Source organism: Ciconia boyciana, chromosome 5, assembly GCF_034638445.1.
Source record: "Ciconia boyciana chromosome 5, ASM3463844v1, whole genome shotgun sequence".
NCBI classification, from domain to species: domain Eukaryota; kingdom Metazoa; phylum Chordata; class Aves; order Ciconiiformes; family Ciconiidae; genus Ciconia; species Ciconia boyciana.
In genome coordinates this window covers 61,000,515-61,026,542 of record NC_132938.1, presented here as the reverse complement: position 1 = coordinate 61,026,542, position 26,028 = coordinate 61,000,515, and the positions used below count along the sequence as shown (strand labels likewise).

The 26,028-nt window shown below is 43.6% G+C and overlaps 1 protein-coding gene across 1 annotated transcript; it reads right to left on the bottom strand.

Annotated features, from left to right (window-relative positions):
* Positions 1–7,264: 7,264 nt before the first annotated feature.
* Positions 7,265–25,231, bottom strand: LOC140651812 (transmembrane protease serine 11E-like). Its single transcript, XM_072861772.1, has 11 exons — positions 25,196–25,231; positions 23,758–23,856; positions 15,775–15,898; positions 14,533–14,648; positions 14,039–14,106; positions 12,300–12,463; positions 11,266–11,304; positions 9,365–9,545; positions 8,872–9,137; positions 7,838–7,980; positions 7,265–7,426 (listed from the first exon to the last, which is right to left on the bottom strand). Exons 1-11 carry the CDS (start codon positions 25,229–25,231, stop codon positions 7,265–7,267), a joined length of 1,398 nt encoding a protein of 465 aa, XP_072717873.1.
* Between the last annotated feature and the right edge of the window lie 797 nt (positions 25,232–26,028).

Here is a 26,028-nt window from a genome sequence, read left to right as displayed (position 1 = left end):
ACAAATACTCTGCTCCCAATCAAGATGCACAGCACCTCCAAAGGGACAGGAGATCTTTATATGAATTAGACTAGCCCTGCAAAGAAATAAGGCACATTAAGATAAAAATAAATCCTTTACAGGCACAGCTCAAATTAAAAGGACCACAGCATTGTTTCACACATCAGAAATGCTAGAGAGACTTACTGGGAGCACTAACAGATCTCTGCAGAAGATACCACTCTCAAAACAAGACCTTTCCTACATCTCTATGTCCCCAGAAAATAGTTAGCTTGGATTTGATTTCATATTATTTGTTAGCAGCTAACTTGCCTAGTGGAAGCCAAACAGAGTCTGACTCTTTGAGATGCTTTCTGCCAGAGCTATTATCTGTTCCAGTTTGCTCTGCAGCAGCATGCAAGATCCTAAATGTGATTCTTGTGAGCCATCGCCTGATTTATCATACACTGCATTAGTCTTCAAGGGTTCATAGACTAAATTATAATGAAAATCCTTTCGGCCACAGTTCAGGAGCTGAGTCACTCTGACAGAAAAATGCAGCATGCTTCAGGCAGGCCTGCTCAGTACCAAATGAGGGTCCCACTTGGTTTGCTGCCTCCCTGTGAGACCTTCTGGCTGAGCTCACTCTTGGGTAACCTGCTCTCTACCTGGGTGTCACAGAATTGATTGTTTTCCCTTCTGTGCCCTGCTATTTTCATTGATTACTCAATCAATGTTTAACAGTGCCAGACAAGTTGGGGACAACAGCACTGGGTACTGCATCTAAGGGTCAAGCATGAAGACGACCTGGTGTCAGCCTTCTTTAGGTTGTCTACCAGTGCATTCACCTGTCAAAGAAACAGTTGAGGGGCAGTCAACTCAGATGAGACAGTACCTGCCACTTAGCCATGGCCATGTGCCTTTCCCTGAATCTGCCAGGCACTTTGGGAGAACAGAATCAGAGTAGCTGAGGTGGGAAGGGAACTCTGGAGACAGTCTAGCCCAAAACCCCTGCTCAAAACAAGGGCAGCTGGACCAGGGTGCTCAGGATCATGTCCAGTTGGGTTTTGCCTCTCTCCAAGGATGGAGACTCCATAACCTCTCCTGACAACTTGTTTCAATATTCAGCCACTCTCACAGTAAAAAAGTTTTTTCTTACCTTCTCACCACTCTACAGCATGAGACACGTTATTTCCTAGTACAGTCCCTCCATCTGGTCTGTCCACTGGGGAAGGAATGATCCCTGTAACAGCTCACATTGGTATGCAGGTCATCTCCACTGGCCTGGAGAACAGTGCCAGACTGTCTGGGTCACGGCTCCAAAGGCTGCAGACTGCAGGTGATCCCAAGAGTCTGGGAAAGGTCAGAGATGTGACAACTGTGGGCAGCTGACTGTTTGTATTGACTTACAGAGAACAATCTGTGGTTAAAACAGGCTCTGGATGCCAGGCTGATGGCAAGTCCTTCCTCAAGGAAGGGAATACCCAGTGGCACAACTGGAAAATGGAAAGCACAGGAGCTGAGGGGACAAACATCACATAGCAAGCACAATCTTTCACGTTTACTGGGAGGAGGAAGGTATTCAGTAGCTAATCAAGTTAATCAGAGACATGCCATGTATTTCTTAGACCTATTCAAGCTTACATAAAAGAAAATAATTGCATTTTTGGATAACAAGTTCCCAAAAGCCTTTTCTCTGTCTTTATGGAAACACCTTATTTGCACCTGAGAAAAAGCCACCAGCAATGAATGGCAAACAAAATATTCTTCAAAGGAAGTGTCATTTAAGAATGGGTTCAATTAAAAATAAAACTTTACCCTAAGATAAAGCAGATCAACTGCCATTTGTTATATTTGTTTCTGAACTATTCTAACCAGATGAGTTGTGAAAAATTTTCTTTGCAGCAATAATGGATCAAAGACCCCAAGCAAGCTGAAATATTGACAGCTATGTTTTATAGAAGGATCCTGGTTCAACCACACATACAGAAGAACATGAGAGCTATTCTTCTGTTCAGTTCTTCACTTCAAACCCTTTGACAGAAACTCCACCCACATAGCTCCCCCAGCCAGATATGACCACACCAGCTGAACATATCCTTGGGTCATGGCACAGTTACCAGCTACTGAATGCGCATAAATGCTTTAAGTGTCACATACACAGCATGTGCTCTGTCAGAAACTCAGCACAAAGCAGTTTTCTCTAAGCCATAAAAAAAAACCTCACAGATTTGTTAAAATGATGTCCTTTAAGAATTCTGTCTCTAAGACTCCCTTTATTGCACTTGACCCAGTAAATTATGACAAAAGGGCTACTGTTCTTCCAAACGAACAGCCACCTTCCCATCCATAGCCAACCTGGCATGTCCCGTAATACTGCAATAAAACTGTTGCACTCCTTTTTACCCTCTCAGATAATTTCAAATTCCAAGACCGTCCCTTCAACTGTTATGTGTTATAGACCAGGACCAACGAACTCCAGCATGTTTGGTTCATCAAGAGCTTGCTATTCTAGCTCAGAATATGGTGCAATTCGTACCAAGTTTCCCATCCTGTCAGGAAAGGGACAAGAAGAAACCTGGTAAGTGTCTTTGATCTACAAGAATCATCAGGAGTTGTCAAAATGGGAAGTCAAAGCAAACAGCAGCTGTATGTCACTGCAAACCTCCCATCCTATCAGATTCTCAAAATTACTCCTGCTTTTTGCTATCTTGTTTGCAAGAAGGCTGAGAAAATAGACCCATGATGCCAACAATACCTGACAATGTGCCTTTCCAGTCTACTTTTCCACAGGACAAAGGTCTGGCTATGGTGTGGCAGGGAAGCAGGCAAAACCTGCTCAGCCTCGTGCTCACAGCCATAGCACACTGTACTTAACATACTTGAAAAGGAGCATTTGATGCCATCTTTCTGATGGGGGAAAAGACAAAGTCACCCAGTGCTGCAGAGGTCTATGCTAAAAGCTGAACAGCTGTAGTCTCCTCAAACTTTGCAAGACAATCACGTAGCATCTCTGCATCTTCAAGGCAACACGGACACGGTGCCTTTTCCTCCAGACCCTCTCTGCTTAGCTGAAACAGAGCAGCACCAAGCAGCCAAGAGTTTAAGGCTCTTACACAATACGACTCACCCTCTAGTGGCTGACACGAGACCTGTTTGCCTGCACACATCTGGCCAGGTAGGTAAATTCTGTCCAAGTCTGGACAGCATTTTGCTCTTCTAACAGTTGTTATGCTCTAAGAAGTCAATAAAACCAGATGGTTAAGACTACATAAAAGCCAGTACATAAATACATGGTATAGGATCGGTGTAACACGTTGTAAAACAGAGGAGTCCCCATCTTACAGTCGCTTACCATGACACAGGAAATTAACAAGTACATGAAACAGAAGGCAAATTTAACAGGTTTTATTAAATTTACACATAAATTACATTACTGTGTCATGCATGATTGTATAGTTAGATACGTCCCATTCTGCCCTGAGTGAAGATGTTAATTCCTACGAAAACATGGCTGACAGACGATGAAGCTTGTGGCTTCATAAATAGGTGAGACTGCAGCTTGAAAGAAATACAAATCTGCTAGGCCACCTAAAGGAAATAAAACATTTTTTCCGCCTACGTTATTTCAGGTTTCCGTAATTTCCCTCAGGAAAAGCCAAACAATGCTGACATCTGTAGTTTTGCCACAAGTAAGGCATTCAGACCCATCACGTTCACCCGCACCAACATTCCCGGTGGATGAGGGGTGTTCTTTCAAGCACTCTTCCTGACAGTCCCTATTTACACTGCTTTGCATCACCAAGAGGCTTCAGAGCATGTAAACTACATTGCTTCCAGAAGAAACTGGATCAGAAGACTTGTTCCAACTGTGTCGCAGTTTAACCCCAGTCAGCAACCAAGCCCCACACAGCCACTTGCTCACCCTCTCCCCTGGTGGGATGGGGGAGAGAATCAGAAGGGCAAAAGTAGGAAAACTGTTAGATTAAGATAAGAACAGTTTAATAATTGAAATAAAATAATAAGAAATTACAATGAAAAGGAGAACAACAAGAACAACAAAACCCAGGAAAAACAAGTGATGCAACCACTCACCACCCACCAACTGATGCCCAGCCAGTCCCCGAGCAGCAATTGCTGCCCCCTGGCCAACTCCTCCCAGTTTATATACAGAGCATGACATCATATGGTATAGAATATGCCTTTGGCCAGTTCGCATCAGCTGTCCTGGCTGTGCCCCCTCTCAGCTTCTTTGTGCACCTCCTCACTGGCAGAGTATGGGAAGCTGAAAAATCTTTGACTTAATATAAACACTGCTCAGCAAGAACTAAAACGTCAGTGTGTTATCACATTATTCTCATGCTAAATCCAAAACACAGCACTATACCAGCTACTAGGAAGAAAATTAACTCTATCCCAGCCAAAACCAGGACAGTATCTACCCTTATTCTATACCATTTACGTCATGCCCAGGTCCCATACTTTCCAATACATTTCAATTAACCACCACCGCTTTTCCTGTCTTAATATATACACACAGATATTGTTCTCTTGGTCTATGCGCCATCCTTCTAAGATGTCCGTTGGGTTCATTTAGTCCATGACTTTGGGTTCCATCTGAAAAACTCCACAAGGCAGTCCAAAATAAAGGCTCCCAAACCATGTAGATGTCAGGTCCTCTTCAGCCCCACTCCTCCTGGCTGCACTGTGCTGGCACTTGGCATTAAGGTGGATCAGGTACTGTAGCTCTGTGAGCAGATGCTCAGAACTGGTAGCTCCTTAAGCAAATGACGAGTTCAGTTTTTCAGCCTTGTGTGCACCATTTTGGAGAATGATATTTACTGCAGCCCTTGATACAGAGCAAAATGCTTAAGACTTGCTGATTTCGTACCCAAAATAAGCACAACTGGAAAGTTCACAGATGCAAAATAAATTTTTTGGACATTACTTACCTGTTTTGGGGAACCAGTGAGATAGCTGGGATTTGCAAGCCTAAAAATATTAAGTTTCCAACTTACAATGAAATCCAGCAGGACGGGGAAACCATTATGCCCTTTGAAAACCCAAGCCTAAAGTGCTTTGGGAACTGGAAATCCATGGCATCTTGTAATAAAACTTTTCTTCATTAAGATCAAACTTTATTCACTGCCGTGGTAAGACAATTGCTACCAGCAAGAATAAAATCATATATACTTGTCATACATCATATTTAAAATTCCTCTACAAGCAATATACTTCAAAGCCGTGTTCTGCTTAAGGGACTAAAATGAGATTTGTTGGGCTCAACAGACCTACAGAATCAGTCTGACACTTTTTACTCCCTATGTAGAAATTAAGCCACCAAGTTTTGTTTCTGAAGCTCACAACATTCCACAAGAAAAGTTCCCTGAGAAAAATTTTTTAAGTGCCAGGTTTCCTGATAGACACAAGTATAGAACAGAAAACAGCTGCAGACCCTTGTCTTTCATGCAGACCTTCTCTGTGCATCCAAATATATCAGTACCTCCAGTGAGGCTCTAGAAAAGCATGGTTCTCTGTACTGGCAAGGAGCCAGATCACAGGATGCATAATCAAAATACTCCTGTTAACTTGATGGATTACTGCTCTGTTTGGCAGCATCTGCAGAAAGCTGCATAGTCCAGAGGGGATCCCCTGAACTGCCATTGATTACGTCAACTGACTTGTACTCAATTTGGACAACACTTTGATCCCAAGACTGTAATCACTGACGGCCTGTTTCCCCCAGATCTTCTAACGATGAGCATGCCAAAAGACTGCTGTTTGCCTTTTCTAGCCTGGCACAAGATTCTTGCTTGCTTGCCACACTGGACCAGCTCCGAGTCTTGGCAGTGTGGATGGTATCTCCTTTGCTGAGTTCTTTCTCTTCTGACCATAGAAGGAAAAGAGAGCAATTGAGTGGCTCATTATCTAGCAACTAAGACCACAGCACTTGCTGTTGTCAGGATCAGCATCCACGCTAAGTGTTGGAAAGAATCTGCAGACACACCAAGGAAAGCATCCTCACCAGGAATAGGCATGTTGTGCTGCTGGGGTGTAGAAAGTGTTTGAGATCTACCTGGCAGATAGAAATATGGGCTCCTGAAAACATGAAGTCAGAGAGAATATGAAGTTTGCGTGGTTGAGATTAAATTAGTTAGCTATGGTCTGGCAGTGAGACACAGGCAATTCTTACTTCTGGACAGAAGAGAGAGATCTTTACATAAGATTACTGGGTCAGTCAGAAGTTCTGCCCTGCTCTGAAGGAGACGGGTATTTCCACTGTAACACAAAAGCTTTTTTTTTTTTTTTGGATGCAGCTGAAGATGCACATATTAAATTATGAAGACTTGAGAACAGCATTCACAAGAATAAGCAGTTTGAGAGGGTTTTTTCTGGCAACGGTCATACTGAGATTGTTACAGTCCTCCATCCTGCACAAAAAAGCCGAGGACTTTTATTCAGAACAACACAATCTGGAAAGTTAAAAATGGAAATTAATTCAGCCAAATCCTCTGATATGACAACAGACTGGTAAGACCAAAAACCATTTTATGTTCTTAAGTCCAGCAATCACTCTCACGGCAAACACTGTGGTAGGGGCCGTTCATATGAAGGGATGAGTGCGCGCACATACACTTGTTCAAAGAAGGTGGACAGAAGCTGGTGTTTTTCACTAATTCCTTTTTCAGGATAACACAGCAAGGAGAAATTCTCTATTCACTTAAGTAAGTCTGACGTGGTATTAGGAACTAGGACTTCTCTAAGCCATCTTCCATTCTTCATTAGAGTACTCTCCCTGGAATGATGCAGGAATAAACCTCAAGATTTCAGAAGCGCAGCAGCCTTGGAGTGAGGGGCTGGATTGTAGCTGGTCCACAGATAGATGGGGCCTTGGGAGCACACAGCAAATGGGCAGGCCACATTTTAGTTATACCTTGTCTTGGATGCTGGTAAATGATTGTTTGGGCTCAAACACTTTGCCTGGGTATAAAAGTAGGGGCCAAGACATTTGGCCATGGAGAAAAGAGGGTCAGTATATTGCATATAGATGAAGGCCGTTGTCCCTTTGACAGTACTTCCTGAACAAACAGCTGTCACGTGGATCAAGTCCATTCCTGTCTGGCTGTAGGCCAAACCAGTTTCAAGTCCTAGACTACTCCAAGCTTGCTGGTACTTGATACATGACCACAAGCTAAGCCAGCAGCTGTTTAGAGGGTAACCACAGAGCAGAATGTGTCAGAAGAATAGCTGTACACAGTCCAGAAAACTTAAGCTGCTGCAGGTTTCAGATGCCCGTTTTGGAGTTGATCCAGTTTCGATAGTAAGTCACTCGCGTGTACACTCCTGGTTTATTTGGCTTGCCACATTCATCTCCCCAGCTCACTATTCCCACAAGATACCAGATTCCTCTGGAGTTCGCATGCACCAGTGGCCCACCAGAGTCACCCTAAGGAGAAAAATGTCAACAGGCAGGAACAAAGTAAACAGCATTCACATCACTAATGCAGCGAGCCTCGAATTGTTCTGTTAAACTGACAGATATTTGTTTCTAGACCACAGCTATAATTCAACCTCCACATGGTTTACTGACAAGACAGAGACTGACAGCATATGTCTAATTAAGTCTCTCCCACTCCACACCCTCACATCTGTATTTTCACATGTGCATTATATATAAACCCCAAGCACCTAAATGCAGACTTCAGCCCACAAGCCATGAAGCTCTTCATTTACATCTGTTTAAGATATTGAACCCCATAAACTTAATCAAGATTCCCCAAAGTATATTTTATTTCTAGGAAACATCACCTTCCACTCCACTTATTTCCTTTTTACTATTACCTATGAAGATACTTACCTGGCAGGCATCCACCTGCCCCTCCAAGTATCCAGCACACAACATTCCAGCTGTTATCGCTCCATTGTACACTTGTCTTCTATTACAAGTTTCAGTGCTTATAGTTCTCACTTCCGCTTGTCGAAGCTGATTAACACTATAGCCTAGAAGAAGTGGCATTAGAATTTGCTGACAGGGTATGCAACCTAAAACACTCAAGGATTAGGAGTAGCCAGATTTTCCTACAGCTTTTCTGACGTTACAGGCAATGAAGGGAGCTACCCAGACAATGTCTCAGGAAGAAGAAAGTTTTTCCCCCTGCTAAAGTTCTTCACTTGTTTCCAAACATAATTCTTCTCCATCTTTTATTCTCACCAGATGCTCTTTAGCATAAAGGGCAAAGGGATTTCTGTACATGTTTCAGTGTTGAATTCAACTGTAGGCTACAAGATGTCCTTGATATCATTGGAGAGACCCATTTGGTTAACTGCAATGTAGCTTTGGACAATCACTACACACCCCAAGAGTCTACCATGAAACACAACCTAGGTAGTTCAATGACTCTCATAAGCAGATTTATAGTTCCATCATCTCTAACCTCACTGACATGGACTAATTTGAATGAAGCTCACTCACATAATTGGATGAACTGAAGCCTGATTTATGATCAGAGAGAGAATAAGTGATAAAAACTGTCATGACACATCTATGACAAAGCTGAGTGGCAAAAGAACTCATGTCAGAGCTAAACCCAGAGGGACTGGGCCAATAGGAACAGAGAACAGAATGTATTCAACCAGCACAATGCATGTGGCAACAAAAAAAGCTGTTCTTACTCCTGTAATGCTGACCTGTAGGGTTTTTCCCCCATATTCCAATCCACTGACCAAGCCAGAAAAAAAAGCAGCAAACCAAGTCCACAAGTGTATCATTAGCACATGCACCTATCAAGCACCAAGTCTAAGGAACACAAAATAAACAAAAAACCCATAAAACTAACAGCAGTCTTCTCAGATACATGTGTGACAGGGCACAGGAAGGCAAGAGACACTCACCATCATTCTCCAAAGCTCCCCAACCTGTGACATAACAGGAAGCATTCTCTGGGAAAATGTGAGATACTTCAGGAAGACAGACACTGTGCACATCACTCGTGAACTCAATAGCAGAGGCAAGTTCCACAACAGCCACATCATATTCATGATCAGAGACTAAGCTTTTGTATTTCTCATGAATGATAATTCTTCGAACAAATTTTTTCTGTTTTGGAGGTCTCAGCAAAATTCCAAAGCTGGCAGTCCACCTCCGAGGATTGATCTCTCTGTAAGATATTTGAGATTATGTCACAGCCATGCAAAACAAGATCCCCAAAGGAGCTTAGCTCTCCATTCGAGCATCAAAACACAATGTGGCCAGGTTTGCCTAACAGGACAGAGAAGAGCCAAACTTCATTATCTTTCAGCAGATACAGACATTAGTGGGCCACAAAAGGTCAGAGCACCCAAGAGTCCTAAGGCCTATAAGATCAGAAAGGTGCTTATGACTTACCCTCTAAAGCAGTGGGCTGCAGTCACTAGCCATGTGTTACTGATCACTGATGCACCACAGCGATGGGTCCCATCAAGCTGAATACTAGCCTGCCATGGCCATTCCCCATCCTGCGCACGCTGCCCACCAATTATTCTCTCCGTTCCTGCGAAGGAGAATGTCTGTCTTCGTATTCCACAGCCTGTCAAAGAAAAGGCAGCTCCACCTTAGCTGACTGAGGGAAATCAGGGTGCTCCTTTGGGAAAGGCTCACATGGCTGCAGGCACAGGCGTAATGGGGTAGGGGTGTCAGAGACAGCCTTCACCTAAAGCAGTGCCTCCAATAGCAGGGAAACTAAGTGTCATGGTTACAAGTGTCTCAGGATAGATGTGGGGTAAACAAAGAAGTCTGGTAGAAGAGTCACTACTTATTCATTAAGCCAGTTTTCAGACACACAAGCCCATATGTACTCCTATGGGAACTGAGGGCAGTATATCTGAGACTGTTTATTTTCCCCAGTTGTAACTGTTTACCTAGTTAAAAAAAAAATACTGCCTCTACAAACCTTGCTTTGTTTGATATTTGACCAGAGCTGTACAGAGGGAAAGGTAACATATATAGCTATTAGTGTATCTGCGCACACAGAGATTATTAGGCACAAAGACATGCACTGATAATTAAACCTAAGCATTTACATTCATACAGCTTTCATAATAACGGCATGTAAGTTTCACCTAAAGACTAAACCTCTCTTAGTAGTGTATGAAAGAACATCCTTAGTTTGCTTTTGTTTTAAAAAGACTTCTTAAAAATTGAGTATGAAAATACTGAGGAACCCCCACAAAGAACCACCACACCAGGGCAGCTCTAAGCTTTCATACACACATCACCACCAAAACATGTGCAAGACAGACACTGTACATTACTTGTGAACTCAGTGGACGCAGTCTTCCCATTATTTGTAACATCCCACCTCCATAGCAAAGGCAAGACCAACATAGTCAGTAGAGCTTTAAGTGTCACAGAATGGCTGAAGACTAGTTTGCAAAAAAAACCACAAAACCAAACAAAAAACCCACCCACAAACTAAGCAAACAAAGAAAGGATTTTTGTCAGGTCACCTCCAGGTCAGCCTTGACAACAGCAACAAAAAACAGTGTCCTCTTCCTCCAACAGTTTACTTATAGCCACTGTGCCAACAGCACAGTCATGTATTACTCAGCTGAAAAAAGTTAGATCCAAACCAGTTAATTCTCAGAGTCCATTTAAAGATGGAAAGCTAACGTGCAAAGGCTCCGAGACCGTGCAGGGGACTGATGTAGTCCCCTAGGAGGGAACTTATGTTGTCTCCCTGTTTCCAGAGGAGCTTTAAGACCTCATGGGGCAGCACAGAACAGGAGAGGGACTGAGAACCTGCCCCTCTCCAGGGCTGTGCCACTGCCGTGCTCTCACTGTGGTCAGCTCTTCTCCCTCTCCCACCCTCTGGCCGTTCCCTGTATATTGCAATGTTCAGCTCAAATCTGACAGACAGCTATTGCCAAGCCTTTCTGCAAGGAGGAGGGGGCAGGAGGAAAAATGTTTTTGGAAGGATTCCAGCAAGAATACTGACCCACAGCAACAGCAGCCCTTATGCAAAGCTCACTAACAGCAGCTCATCTATATGCCCCTACTTCCCATAACCAACATTAAAAGCAAGTGCTTCCCACCACCAAGTCAGAATGTCTGATTCTGCAAACACCTCAGAACCAGCCTGACTGCAAGAAAATGAGTTTAAGTCTTCCCTGGCTCATGCACTGTCTACTGCTCTAGTATCTTTAACAAGTTATTTTTTCAACTTGCATCTCAAAAGCATAAAAATCTTGTAAATACAGAACCTATAGCACCATGTGCCAGGACCTTTTCTATAAAGCATTTGTACTTACAGTTGTTTAAAAGGTTATCTCCCTTTTCTTTATTCAACTCTGAAATGAAAAGCAAACACCACAGTGAGTATATCTCTTACTGCTACGTGATCTAGCACAGACTCCCTCCCTGTACCCAGCAAACACAAATTAAATAGCTTGCATTGCTGCATGGAGTGACAGTACGGTAAAAGGAGTAATTTGCTCTGTTGGAGAAGTTCAGTTAAGCCTCTGTTCCTCACTGAAAGTGTAAGGCGAAAGGATACATCTTTCTTGCCTTAGCTTAAAGCTAACAAGAGCAGCAGATGACTGCAAATAGGTTCAAGTAACATCTACATGTGCTGGGAGCTGTGCATGATATAGACGCCTACACGCATTTGTTCAGGTTCAGTATGGCAGGGTGGTCAAAACAGTCTTCACAAATCCTCAGTGGTGGGATTGGCTGGAGCTAAACTGTAACATTACTAATTTCTTTCCTACAAAAACCCTCTGCCAGATTCTAATGGTAACCAGCAACAGATTCATGGGAGACCATTACTGCCCAGGGAACCTCAGGGTTTTGTTATGAACACTTGCTACAGCAATCTGTCAAATAAGCAAAGGGGTGGAGAAGGGAACCATCTCAGCCTTGCATTTTTTATTTTTTTAATAGCTTGAAGACTCTGCATTTCAGTACCTGGTGATACAGGTTCTTGTCCAATTCACTGTGTGCCTTAAAGTAATCTGTGAACCCATGGTCACAAAGTTGGGCCTTTTTTTGATGAATTGGGGTGGGGGGGGAAACTGTCTCATTCGACAGAGCTAGGTCACACAGAGAGCCTCTGATGCACAGAGGAGTGGTCACACTCATAAATCAGTGCCAGCATGCTTTAGTTCTTTTCATGCTGCTACTTCCAAGTTCCCAGGCTGTCAGCCGTAACACACAATTTTGAGAAGGCAAAAGAACAGAATAAGAATAGCTCATATTTGCATACTGAAGTGCAACTCATTACAGTAAGAACAGCAAAGTATGAGGAACAAATTCCAAGCTAAAAACACAAACCTAAGGCACTTGCCTGTGAGTCTAAGGGTAGACTGGTCAACATTCAAGAATGTTGAACTTGTTTTCAGCCTTCTGCGTAACACACTGTTGACATGACCCCAGCTCATTGCCTTACTGTCAGCCGAGGCAAATTTAAATACCAGAACAACAGATGCAAGCACTCCACCAGGATCTGGGCTGCAAACCAACAAAAACAAAGTGGTGTCATTCTCTCTTTGCCCACTAATCCTCTTTGTTCTGCTTTGTACCATCTGCCTTCTTTATATGAGAACAGGTCTGGCCTGCACAGATGTATAGAACAAATAGCACAGCTGTGCACAAGTAAAGGAAGATGATGACATGTCAGCAGACAGCTTGGTTCTTGCTATAACAATGATCAGAGGGAATTTTCTGGGAACTGTTATAAGCAGCACAGCTGAGAAGAGGCACCACTCCCTTTGGCCTCCACACAACTCATAGTCAGTAGGACACAGACAGCAGTAGGAACAATACAGCAAGTTAAAACCCTTCAACAGATACCCAGCAGGCCATTCCTAACAGCCATTCAAGAGACTCAGTTTAGAGCCACAAAAGTTGAAAAGGTCTTTTGGCATTTCTTTCCATTTAAGTCACTTGTCCATTTATTGGCCAGTTAGCTCCACTGTATCTAGAGACAAAAATCTCAATAGTTTGAGTTATCAGAGCAAGGCATGATCACTTACTGTCAGTATAAAATATTGAGCCCAATATTTTAACTAACAGTCTAAAGAAAAACCAACTGAAACCTAGAGGGAAAGACAGCAGAGATGTAGCTAACTGGTCCAGTGCCTAGTTGCACAACACTCTATCTGTAGTGAAAACAAGCTTGGAAGAGATACACTGTTTGGTCAACCTAAAAGGTGTAAAGAGGTTGCTTGAAGGCTAGCTCCCAAGTTCTGTAATTTCAGTTGATATACAGTATGGGAGGCTTGTGGAAGAAACCAACGGCAGAAAACAATGTAGAACAGTTTAAGGAAATGATTCATTCCATCCGGAGACAGGTAAAGGCAAGAAAGCCCAGAAGTGCTGTGAAGGTCATTTGTGGGAAGTCTGGCAGTCTTTGCTGTCTAGGGAAAAATATTCCACAGCAGAATTGAGCCTTATAGAAATACAACTCCAACCCAAAGTACAGTAAAGGACAGAGAAGCGATGCCTTTTATCACTGAGCGTAATACATAATTACTGCAGAGAGAGGAAACACTTAAAAGCTCTCACAGGACCATTATACCTGTATGTCCCACTTGCCTCCTTCCCTGAACTCTGTATCCAGGTATCTCATAGTGGAATCATTTATTCCTTCAGATGTTTTCAGAGAGGGAAGAGAATAGTCACCTCCAGCTGTACACCATGCAGAGGGGTAAACACCAGCCTGAGCTTCCACAAGAAGCGTTAAGTGGAATAAAGAGCTGACTCCACATCTCTCAAGCCCTTAACTAGTAGTGAAAACTGGGATCACCTAGTAATTCAGTTACTGCATCACAGCCACAAACAACAGGTGTTCAGGTAATCAATCTGCAGAAGTATAAGGCCAAATTTCTCTTCCTTGCTGACCTCTGATGGTAACTGAGCCCTTAGCGTTGTGAGCACTGGAGGAGAGCAACAACCAGGCAAGACTTAGTCGTCCTGCTGGTGTAATCCAAGCATAAACCACCAAGCACGCTCCATATGGTCAAGGGATAGGAAGAAAGGATATTTATCACATCCCTGCTTACTCCTGACCTTCACATTACTTACCTTAGACTGACAACATGGGACCTGATATACCTTTTACTTAGAAAGGACCCCTTGAATACTTCAGATATCTGTTAAAGGAAAAGAGTGTGTTAAAATAAACCTGTAATATGTACATGCTCTCAAGATATAACAGTCTTGTGAGCCTCCAAAACACAAGAAAATGTCTTCAGATCTCCACCTCTATACCAAAGCCACCACTAAATTTCCATCAGAGGATGCAGAACTAAAATAAACAGCTGAGCTGGCCAATTTTGCTGTCCCTTCTGCTCTGTGGGTGCCTGTTCCACCACAGGGCTGCTGGAACAGACAGCACCTGTGCTTACCATCTGCTTGCACGCAGTCAGCAATGCATCTTTAAACCACTACAGCAAGGTTTGAAAGGTAAGGCCAGCCACATAAGGATGAAGCACAATCACCTCTGACTATTTCCAATCACACAATCACAGGACTCTTCACCATAGGTCAGGCAGAAACAGAGAAACATCCTAGCTTACCATGGTTTCAATGTCTTGGCTGAGGTGCCTGAACTCTTCTGTGGTTTGCCTTTCATACAGAGGGTTGTACTTGACACTGGTGATTAGGAAAGATGCACTGTAATATCGGTCCTGATCTACAGAAGAGAAAAGGAAAGGCTTCAGTACAATTCAGACATGCACAGCACCTCACAGAGCATGGCACAAGTAAGGCTCCCAGGCTCTGGCTGTGATCCTGTCAGCTGTGGAATTACAGCTTTACCAGCACTTTGGGAAAAGGGGGCTCTGGACCATCTTGTTGCCCCATGGACCAACTAGGGGCTCATTTCTACTTTGAAGACCATCCCAAGTAGCTCTAAATTACACCCACTACAACATTTCTCTGGGGACCATCTTCTCATCAGCCTTAGGTGAGCACAGCACAAGACACACTAGCCCACATATGTCCCTTCTGACTCACTAGAGACACTCACTCCTCCCCAGCTGCACTCTGGCATGTCCCTGCCTCACTGAGAGGCAGGTGGCCCAGAGCTGTTTGCATCCATTCAGCAGTCTAAAATCTGGCTCTCAGGTGAACGGCAGAGATGGGCCCCATAATGCAGAGTTAGCAAAAAGCAAAGCTAAGCTGTAGCTCTGCCACTGCTCTGTCTAGTGTCCTAATGCAAGCCACGGCCTCGTCGACTCTTGGTGAGCTGTGACAGCAATGTGATTAGTTCCATCCCAGCAGGAAGGCATTTCAAAACCCCTCATGCTGGTATCTCAGAGACTGGGAACTGAATGTCTTTGCTTCATTCATGTGCTACTGAAGCCAGGCCCTTGGCAACCAGGACTGACTCCTGGGCTCCAAAAAGCCTAAACCTCTGCCCTCTCTCAAATATCCTCAGCTAGAGGTGCCAGGCTAAGCTTCTGCAAAAATCCTGTTCAAGACCAAGCTTACTATGCATAGCCTGAGTACTAGACACACCCTTGGCTTACACGGAAGACTGCTAGCCTTTGGTTAACCACGGATACCAGTGCAGGCACCAGAGCAAGACAAGAAACAGAGGGAAAAAACAAATTCCTGCTTCAAGTAAATGATATTTTAAGTATTCTTGCAGGTTTTCTAATCAATTCAGATCTTGAACAGGGTCTAGTTAGCTTTCTCATGTGGATTCTATACCAGGGGTGAATTGTATACCTAAATCATCAGGCAAGACCACAGCAGCAAGTGAAACACAACAGATTCCTGAAGACTTGTGATAAGAAGAAGAGTGGTGCACTTACCATGGCACAAAAAAAATGTAATCAAGCCAATGATGAGCGCTAAGCCTACTATCACCGACACAACAATGACTGCTATCTTCCATGGCTCTATACGCTTCGTTGCTCTGTCCATCTGGATCACTATCTGCATTGAAGAAAACAACATGGAGAAATTCAAGTCTATTACAAAGACAACAACGCATCCTGAGACAAATCATATCTGGCACAGCTTAGCTCAGCTGACAAACCTCACAGAATGAGGTAGGTTGGGAAGGATGTCTGGACCCTGCGGGTCTGACCTTCTGCTCAAACCAGGTCCCACTACAGCAGGTTGCTCCAGGCTTTGTCCAGTCAAGTTTTTAGTATCTCCAAAGACAGAGATTCCCCAGTCTCTCAGGAGTCCTGGTCCAGTCTCTGACCACCCTCATGGCAAAAGCTTTTTCTTTATATTTAGTCAGAATTTCCTGTGTTCTAAGTTGCCTCCGTTGCCTCACATGCACCCCTGAGAAAAGCCTAAAGTTGTGGAGGTATTGCTAGTAGAGACAATTTCCCATCAAGAAATATTACACAGATTTCAAGTGCAGCTGACTGCACACGCAGGTGCTTAAACTGAACATAAATGTAGTAATTCATGACTGATGAAATAACTTCTGCACCAAGGATACTCTAGGCTACCAGAGATGCTATAAAACATACAGCTTTGAGTTATTTTTAGTTGGTATGAGTAGTAACATTTATTGATCCCCTACAGGGTTTGGGTTTTATTGCACCAAAACCACACATACATTGTAAGTGACCACGTCCTGTCTCCTGCCAGACAATCTGTCAGAGAGAAATAGCTACTCATGTGTAAATATGATATGGCAACAAGACTGAGACTTAGTGACTTGCTGAAAGCCAACAGCAGACCTGTAAAAGGGTTGGGCACTTGACTCACACATGGACAAAGGCACATAAGCCTTTCTCCTCCACTTATGTCCTCCTGTGCAGCATTAAGCAAGAGAACATTAGGAAAACTGCATTTTTGCGCATGTCCTCAGTAGCTTTGTTGTAGGATGATGCAAAGCCTTAAGCACAATTATTTCAGATCCCTAGTAATTCCACAGCACACTATGTAGTAGTTGTTGTCATGGCACGCACTGCATCTCCACATCATGGTTGGCATTAGTACAGGGTATCAGAAAAACACGTGGGATAATCTCTCAAAGGTGCCTGGAGTGACAAATGGCAGCAGCCAGCTCTGGGGAGGAGGGATTCAGCTGGCTAGTCACTATGCTGTTTTACACCCACTGATCCATGTTTGTATTGCCGTGGACCAGACATACAACATACTGTTTTCCCCTTTTCAGGCCTATGGCACAGCCATTTCTGAGCAACATCAGAGAAAATAGGGGCAGGAAGGGGCAGAAAGGCAGGCAGAGTAAGTCTTTGCATGTTTTCTGACTACAAGGTGGCAAAGAAGAAATCACAGTGAAAGCAGAGCAGGATACCAGTAGAGGCTCCATCTTTGGAAATGAGCTGAGGGGGCAAATGAGCAGTCAAGGCAAGGGTATGATGCACAAATCCAAGACAGCAAAATACAGTGAAGTGGTGGGAGAGCAGAATGGGATTATACACTCTGCCCTGAGGACAAGAAGGCTGAGCAAAGCTACAAGGGAGAGGTGGTAAGCAAGGCAAACTAGAAAAAAGGATAGAGCTACAGAGGAAGCACCTGAGAGGTCTACACATAATGATGGTGTGCTCAGCAGTGACAGGGAAGTTAGAAGCAACTCAGAGTTTAATGTCCTCACATAAAAGCTTGGTTTTGGCTATCAAGAGTGCTGGCAGGTATCCCAGTCCATTGCTTAAGAAGGGACACAGGCAAGTTTTTACCCACTCAATCAGGTGGCATACTGGAAAGAAAAAGTTAAACAGGGTAGCTTCAGCCAGCACCACAACTGCAGGTGGTCCCAAGCAGCAGCTTAGTGTTACCAAAATACACAGGACAGGTGACCAGGATCAAGCCTTCTGCTTCAGAGTCACATGCTACAGAGAAGCTAGTGCCTCTCCTTCTGTTGTGCCTGCTTTACTACGGCAAAGATATGTTCTAGCAATGCACAGTTTTCCCCAAATCTAGCTGTCTCCCGACTAGACTGGCTCAGTTCCCTGATGGCAAGGCTCTGCAAAACAGACTGTAGGGCAGCTGATAGGAGTCTGAAAGCCCAGGCTGGCCAAGATTACTTTCTTTGGAAACTGCAAGTTGCAGTAAGCACATAATATACACACACTAGAGCTCAACTGGTTCCATGGAGGCCTTGACTTCTCACGATCTAAAACTTCACCGTATACGCTATCCATTACCCCTGAGGGTTTAACAGATGCAGAGATTCAGATAAAAACCTAAGACGAGTGGGATTGTCCTGCCTCAGTTTCTTTAACATGCTGCAGCCTCCCATGGAGCATTCCCATCCTCATCTCACAGTCTTTCACAGTCCCAGCTAATGGAACTGCAGCATACCTCATGGGCAGGGAATTACTTCCCTTGAGGGCAAGCCCCTTGGCTAACCAGAACAGCCCACTATGGCAATATGCCTCTGCCTCTCCTTAGTTAGCCACGTCTCATGTTTTAAAGATTCTGCTTTAGCATCTGACTTCACTCTCCTCACTGGAGAGCTTTTGCTCTCCAACCTGAGCCCCTGCCATCAGTCTCAATCAGACTGGTTCCCTGTGCTTCAGCTGTTCCCACCCCAGTGTGCTTCCACCTGAACAGCAGTCAGAGCAATATCCCTCCATTGCTCTTGACACAGAGAACACATGGAACAGCCCTGACACCATATGGCTGACTCCACAGATACTGAGGCAACAGTACTCTTGTTTCATAACCACCGGCTTTCTTGAACTGTATACAGACAGATTTCCTCAAGACGTGGCCTTATGCCCAAGCTACAAGGGCTTAAGACTCGCACTTGAGAAACAAGCATCTTGGTGCCTATGGGACTCATGCTCTGACAGGCAGCACTGTCCTCCATTTCAATCTGTCTCTATTTCCTTTTTGTGCAAATACCAGCTACATCGACAAACGCTGGCAGCACAGACTTCCTCCTCCTCCAACATTTCAGAACTGCTTTCTCTCCACAGATCACACAAACTTGCAAGGGGAAACAGATACCTTAGGAACCGCTGCAGTGCTGGGGTAAATGGAAACATGGGAGATGAGGAATAAAAACCTCCTCCACTTCTGATACTGATTTCACTTTAAAGTTTTTTAAGAAAACAGTTTAAAGGAAGCACATATTTCTACATTCATATAGGTAATTAATTTGTATATAGGAGATACAAATTACAGTGGAAATACATCTTCAAACCCAAACCAGTTTCCTCCCTTTAGCAGGATGCTCTTGACTTCCATCTTGCCAAGATAAGTATCAGAACAGGAAAAAAATCTCTTCTGCAACAGAAGCACCAAGTCTCATCACCTTCCACAGTGTACAATTACCAGTATGCATCCTTCAACTGTGATGCCTGTTTGCAGGACCCAGCTCAGCAGCCCCCATTTTTTTCTATTTTATCAGCAGACATGCTAGTCACCAGTTGTGCAGAAGGGTTGGGAAAGAAAAACTCTCCTGTTTCTAGCTTTTTAGGAAATCCCTTATCTTTTGCCACCCACTTCAGGAATCAGCGTGAATACAGGGAACAGATGGTTTTGTTTGGCCCAAAATCATCTAACCTTTACTCTTTGAAGAACAGCTCGAGTGCAGGCAACACCAAATGTGTATTGCTTGTATTAGAGCAGCATATATTTCCAGTAGTGCCCAGGAATTCTAGCCTTTGACACTGTCATGCTAGGGTCTGTATTCACAAAACAAAAACACACTCACAACTAGGTCTGGTTTTGAGCCTGTCTCTGCTGAGGACTACTAGGATGTTTAGTGAAAGAGAGTTCTTGTTCAGGTTATGTCCAGTCAATGCATTCAGTCATTAATCACACACACTACACCTCCGACTAGCTCCTTTGCCCCCCTAGCCTTTTCGCTATTGTGCCATAAAGGGCAGGATTGTCATGCTGTACCAGAACAACCACCTGACAGGAATTCCTGTGCCTGGGCCATCCATCTCCGTAGTTAAACAGTTCAGCAACAGATGGATCCCCCTGTTTAGGAATCGGACTTCTGCATGGTCTTCTCTGCACTCTAGTAACCAAGAAAACTCTGCTCCACCCAGCAACACTTGCTGGCCAGAGAAACACTGATCCTCTGCGGTGCTGATGAATGCAGAGGCAGAGATGATCTCATCACCTTCAACCATAGATGCATCCTTTCTTTCTTCTTGTGGCAAAGAGGCACTGCTTAATAGGTAAGTGTTCTCCTCAGAAGACCCCCAATACCACAGCTGCCTGTGTAGATGCTCTCCACAGCCTCACATTTCTTGCTTCCTTATACCACATGCTTTGATTTTATTACTGCCCAAACTCCAGTAAGCTGTGAATTAACTCTCAGGGGGGCAGATGGGAATTCAGGTAATACCAATGCATTCATCCACCAGCAAGGATGAGGATAACTTTCATTCCTCAAGAGCAAACCTTAACAAGAGATCAGAAGCCAGACTCTGCTGGGAGACCTCAAAGGCCGAGTCCTCTCTGCTCCAAAACCCACCTCCTCAGGGTCTGTGTCTGGCAGCTTTCAGTCTGCAGTGGATTAGCACGAAGTTTCAAACCCAAGATCTTCTAATTCAGTACAAAACTGCTTATCTTGGCAATACTATGGATGAACATTAGACCTCCCTCCAGCAATCCCTGTTCTCATTTAAAACACGCTTCATTCCCAAGGAGCCCAAGACAGTCCATGGACACAGCAGCATCTGACAACTTCATATCACAGTTCATTTGGGTCTGGAAATGCAAACTAAGTCTCCTAGTTTATACACCCTGACTCTAAGCCAAAGAGTGTGTTTTGATCACTAAAAAGTTATTCCGTACTGAAAAAAATCATCCAAATGAACTATTTTGGAAATAGCTACATTTGTATAGAATTAAGTTATTTTAAACACAGTAAAGTTGTGTTTAGAGAGAGATATATTAAATCAAGCCTCGATACACGATATTTTAATAAGTGAAATACAGCAAGAAATAAAGCTACATTAATAGTTATTGGCACATTAGGAAGAAGAGTTGTACTGAAATTTTACAGAGCTAAAATTGTCTAGTCTTCCTTGTGAAACCAAGGAGAACACAGATAGGTTTTCAGGTTGGATTTCTGATCAACCCCAAATGAATTCTTTACCTTCCAATTTGGAACATTTACCCAAAAGCAAAAGACAAGCACAATACACAGGTGACAAGCTGTTTTTCCTCTCTCATCCTGTACCAAACACCCTAAGAGGTTAATATGTTCATTCACAATGCAAGTGATGAAAGTTCAGGTCCCACCTCTACCTGACAGGATTTGATTCATTATATCGAGCTTATCCATCTCTTCCGGTTGAGCTACTGTGTGTTCTCAAAAGCCTCAGAACAATACAGAAAACCAATCAGAAAATGTCTGTTTGACAAGAAAAGGAAGCGTAACTATCATCTGTGCCCTAAGAAGAGGCCCTAGTCACTGAGTTGCTGGATAAGCAGGGAACAGCTACCCTGTTCTGTTTTGCAGATCTGCCCTCAACATTTTTTGACTTCTTAAGCTAAGCCCTCATAGCACCCTGACCTAGATTTGCTTTTAGATTAATCTAAACCATGTTTTCCGGCACCAGCTGTTTACCAAAGGTATTTTGCCATGCTCCGCATAGAAGAAAACATACAGCCTCTTCTATCTGATTTGCTGCTGTCTTCCTATAATAAATTCATTATTATATTTTTTTATTATTATACCCCTGCTCACTGATATTCCAATACTCTCAGAAGAGCCAGTGGCAGAGCTTGGGTGGCACATCTGCTGATGGGGGTCTCTCCACATTTATAGCCATGATCAGTTTTTCCACTCAAAGATAGATTCAGGCACATCCCTACAACCACTCTTCCTAGAAATGGGACCTTTCACAAGACAACTGACCACACTAATCTGCTGGCCTGGTGAGTGCAATCTGAAAATCCAGACTAGGTCCCTGAAGCTGTCTACCTTGGCAGGGTGGCTGGGAATGGCAGCAACTGAAATACATCTGACATAGTCCAGGAGTCCTGTAGCAAAAGCACAGGGCCACAAAACAAGACATGCTAATTCCACTCCCACCTTTGCCACAAGCATCACACCAACCTAATGCTTCTCCTCCACTCTTGTGGCATACTCAGGACACACGTTTCTAAGAGAATGGGACAACAACCTCTACTACTTTGGGCATTGAAACAGAAGCAGCTAGTGCCTGCCTAAGTACTGCAAGACCCTTGTTTGGATAAGGTCAGTTACCTACCAGCCTCAATCACTCAATGTCTGATGTGTCCCAAAGCAATTCTGATACAATGGAAGACTTCCAAATATTGAAGGGATCTGCTGAGGGAAACAAAATGTGTGTGTTGTTCTGTGTGTCATGCTGAATCAGCTTGATCTCCCCACACCCTCAAACATCCTACAAAAACAGTTGGTCCTGCATGCCACCCCTCTGCAGTCAGATAAAGCATCACTAATGTATTTGCCACTTACTAACTGAGCTCCTCCCCTTAACCATCCAATTCTACCAAGGTCTTGTTGCTTCCCAGGAACAAACTTCAGCTGGGCATAGACAACAGCTCCAAGTACTGTTCTTGTCATTTGCATCAAGATTCAAGGGCAGCATTCAGTCTTCGGGATGTGTTAACTCAGAGCTTACCAGTAACTATATCCATGATGCCTAAGTGCTGCTCATACAGGCTTCCCTGATTATTTGATCACCTTTGCAGTCAGCACAAAAGGTTTGTTGTTCCTTACTCTCTCATCCATTTTGCATACAGCTTTTTGGAGGTTATGAGCTTTTTAATTGTTGGGATAGAGCTAGCCACCTGTACTACTACAACAGTCTGTGGGACAAAACTGTAATGCCAACAACTGAAATACCCATGATTGGTAACACATCTTTCTACAGTTGTCTGCCACAGCCAACATCTTGAGAAAGACTCCCATATTCTGAAATAACCTTTAATAGAACTAGGAGGGCTACTCACTACGTAACGACTTTACTATCTGCATGAACATGTGAAAGATCATCCCAGTGTAAAGGAAATATTAAGTACATGTCCACTGATTGCAATCAGTTTAGGATAAGGTTCTGCAACTTCTACATCATCTTTACCTCTCAGATTTCCACTTCCAGCTACGTTGGTCACACACAAGTATCTTATTCTGTTAGTTCAGCAGCCCCAGATATAGCAGATCTCTGCTTTTCAGCCTTTGAAAATAGCTCTGCTTGCCTCCCTTCATCCCACTTTGACTAGTTGAAATCTACTCCAGAAGCAAGACACCAAACAAGCAGTTAATAGTCTTTGTGGGGTTTCAGTTTGATTTTCATTCCAAGGCAGGATGGGTGAAATGGTCTGGTGCCAGATTTGGTGTGTTTCCAAGCTGATTCTACACAGATTAACACTTCACTGGCTGCATACAAAGCCCATGAAAATAAACAAGAGCACAAGAAGCTACTTTTACCTACTTTACTCTGCTCACCCTTTTGTACCATGCTATTAGCTCAACGGTTGTGACTGCAACACATTCTAACCGCACTAGCACAAATGGCAGATGAGAGTCAGGGCACAGTGAGATGACTCTCACCTGCTCCAACCTTCAGTGGCCATAGGCCACCTTGATTTGTCACCATACCATGCTGCAGAGGAGCTGAGGAATTCTCAGAAAACAAATGCATTTTAGGTGAGGAGAAAGGGTTAAATATCAGAAGGATTACTGATGCATGGAAGGCAGCTCAAAACATAAGGAAGCGCAGAGCTAGTGCCATTCTCCCCACACCCTCGGTCAAAGCTCAAACTGCCCTATAAATCTACACATGATATAGCTGTGCTGCCCAAACTACCAAGGAGCAAGTCAGAATGCTGCAGCACTCACCTCTGGGTACCACTGAGAGGTCAGCAAGAAGCTTTTCTGTCTGTGAGATGCACTGTCCCAAACACCACAATGCACTGTGCAGCATCTCAGCATAGACTTGAGGCTTTATCTCCCAAATTAGGAAAGAAAGGAGTCATAGGCAAGTCAGAACAAACAAGTCTAGCAAGTCTCAGTGACAGAGGCTTACCCAGTAGCACAATTCCTCCCCTAAAACAATAACAATACAATTCTTTCATCACACCTTTCATCCAGGAATCTCAAAGCCTTTTCAGAACATTAACTACACCCTGCAACACCCCGAATCAGAAGAGCCATGAAAATTTTGCAAGGATACAGTTTATTTCCTTCTTTGGTATAATTAAAAACAAATCAGCAATTATGGGCAGGACCAATGCAGAAAATTTCCATGCTCTAAAGAGACAGTGTTCAGTCCCAGGCCAGATACAGAGCTGACAAACTGATATAGATTCAGTAGCATGTGCCTCTTAACTCCCTTGGAATTGGTCATTTGGCCAGACAAGAACAACTCCTTTGAAATTGGTCATGTGGCCAGACAAGAACTTGCCCCCATAACAGCTACATTCAAGTTTGTCATTCTTCTTTAACTCCATAGACATTAATTTTAATTGTGGCCACCTAGCCACATACACATTTCTGTCCTGGAAAAATTCTCCTAGGTCATAAACATTTGTGATATAAATATTTGCAGGTTGTCTAGACAAGCATTTCTATTTGTGCTAGTGACAGCAAGTTAACTGGCAAGTCAGTTAACACAAGCACAAACTCTAACCTAAAGTAGTATTTCTCAATCTTTTCTTGGGAATCTTTTTTTCAATTTTAAGTTTTCTCAGTTCCACCAAACCTACTAGAAGATATATATGCCCACATAGCCTTACACACAGATTTGTTTCAGAAGGCAAAGAAGACAGAACATCACAACAAGATATGCGTGTGGCACATTTTCTTTGCTTTGCTGCAATAAAGTTTCTAACATCTAGGGACTTTTCCTCCATCTTAATGGCCTTCATTTGACCCCTCTACAGCTCAGGGATCACCAGCTTAGTAACACACCGATGCAAATACAGCTTACATGGCTGGAGTTCTTTCTTCCACCTTATATCAAGTCCATACCCAAGTAACAGGAAGACTGCCTTTCTGGGAAGGCCAGCTTCTTTTGAATGAAATATAGGCTAAAGATAAGCCTCAGCTTCTCCTAATTTGGATTCAGTCAATGTCTCAGCATAATTTGTTATGAAACACAATGAATACAGTTGCTAATGATGCACATAACATAATTGCTTCTCAATGCCTTAACTGGAAGCTGCATTGCCATCCCATATAGGAACACTTCTATTGAGTCAGTCCAGATGTGCAAGAGAAATGCAGTCAGAAGCCTAGCTAGAGGGTGACAATTTCCAAGGGTAAAGTATCAAGTGTCATATGATCACCTGACCTGTGCACAGGTGGTGTGAAGATGTATTCATTCCAGGCAGCCCATGATCCTCAGAGACAGAGCCCTTTCTTGTGACTTGATTGTGGCATAGGTGGAAGAATGCATGACACAGAGGCTTCATGGCAATCTCTGAACAGTCTCACCTGCAGGCAAAAACCCTATTGTTGCTTAAGGAAAGAGGTTAAACTGAGGAGGCTTTTTAGGGCACTGAAAAGCTCTTCCAGCCCTAGTCTCATGGCAGGAAGGCACCAAACTGATTAAGGGTGTAATAATCCTGGTCAATTATCCCCTCTCTGCACAAGGTGTCTGTGTATCTTCTTGTACTGACAATACTTCCCTAGGGCAGAAATCCCAGCTGAGAAAAAGGGACAGGCAATAGCCATCAGTGGTTCAGTTACCAGGTACCTAACAGGTTTGGCTCCCAATTCCAGAGACAGCATACTGATATGCCCACTGGTGCTACACTGACAAACTTCAAAAAGGTCTGGACAAGTTGGGAAATGCTGGGAAGGAGGCAGGGGTTGTGGTCCACCTGGGTACCACATAAAAAGACAGACAGATTCTGGAGGAAGAACGTAGGATGCCAAAGACCAGGACCCCCATCATAACACAGCTGGTGAGGAGGCAAAGTCTCAATGCATGACTAAAGCAGTGGAGTAAAGAAGAGAGGCTCAGGTTCATCAGGGACTGGGGAAGCTTCTAGAGTAGATTAAGCCTAGCAAAAGATGACCAGATTTCCACCTGAACTGAGAGGGAAACAGGATCTGCACTTCACATCAGGAAGATCATACATAAATTTCAAACTGACAAGTAGGAGAAAGCAGACTG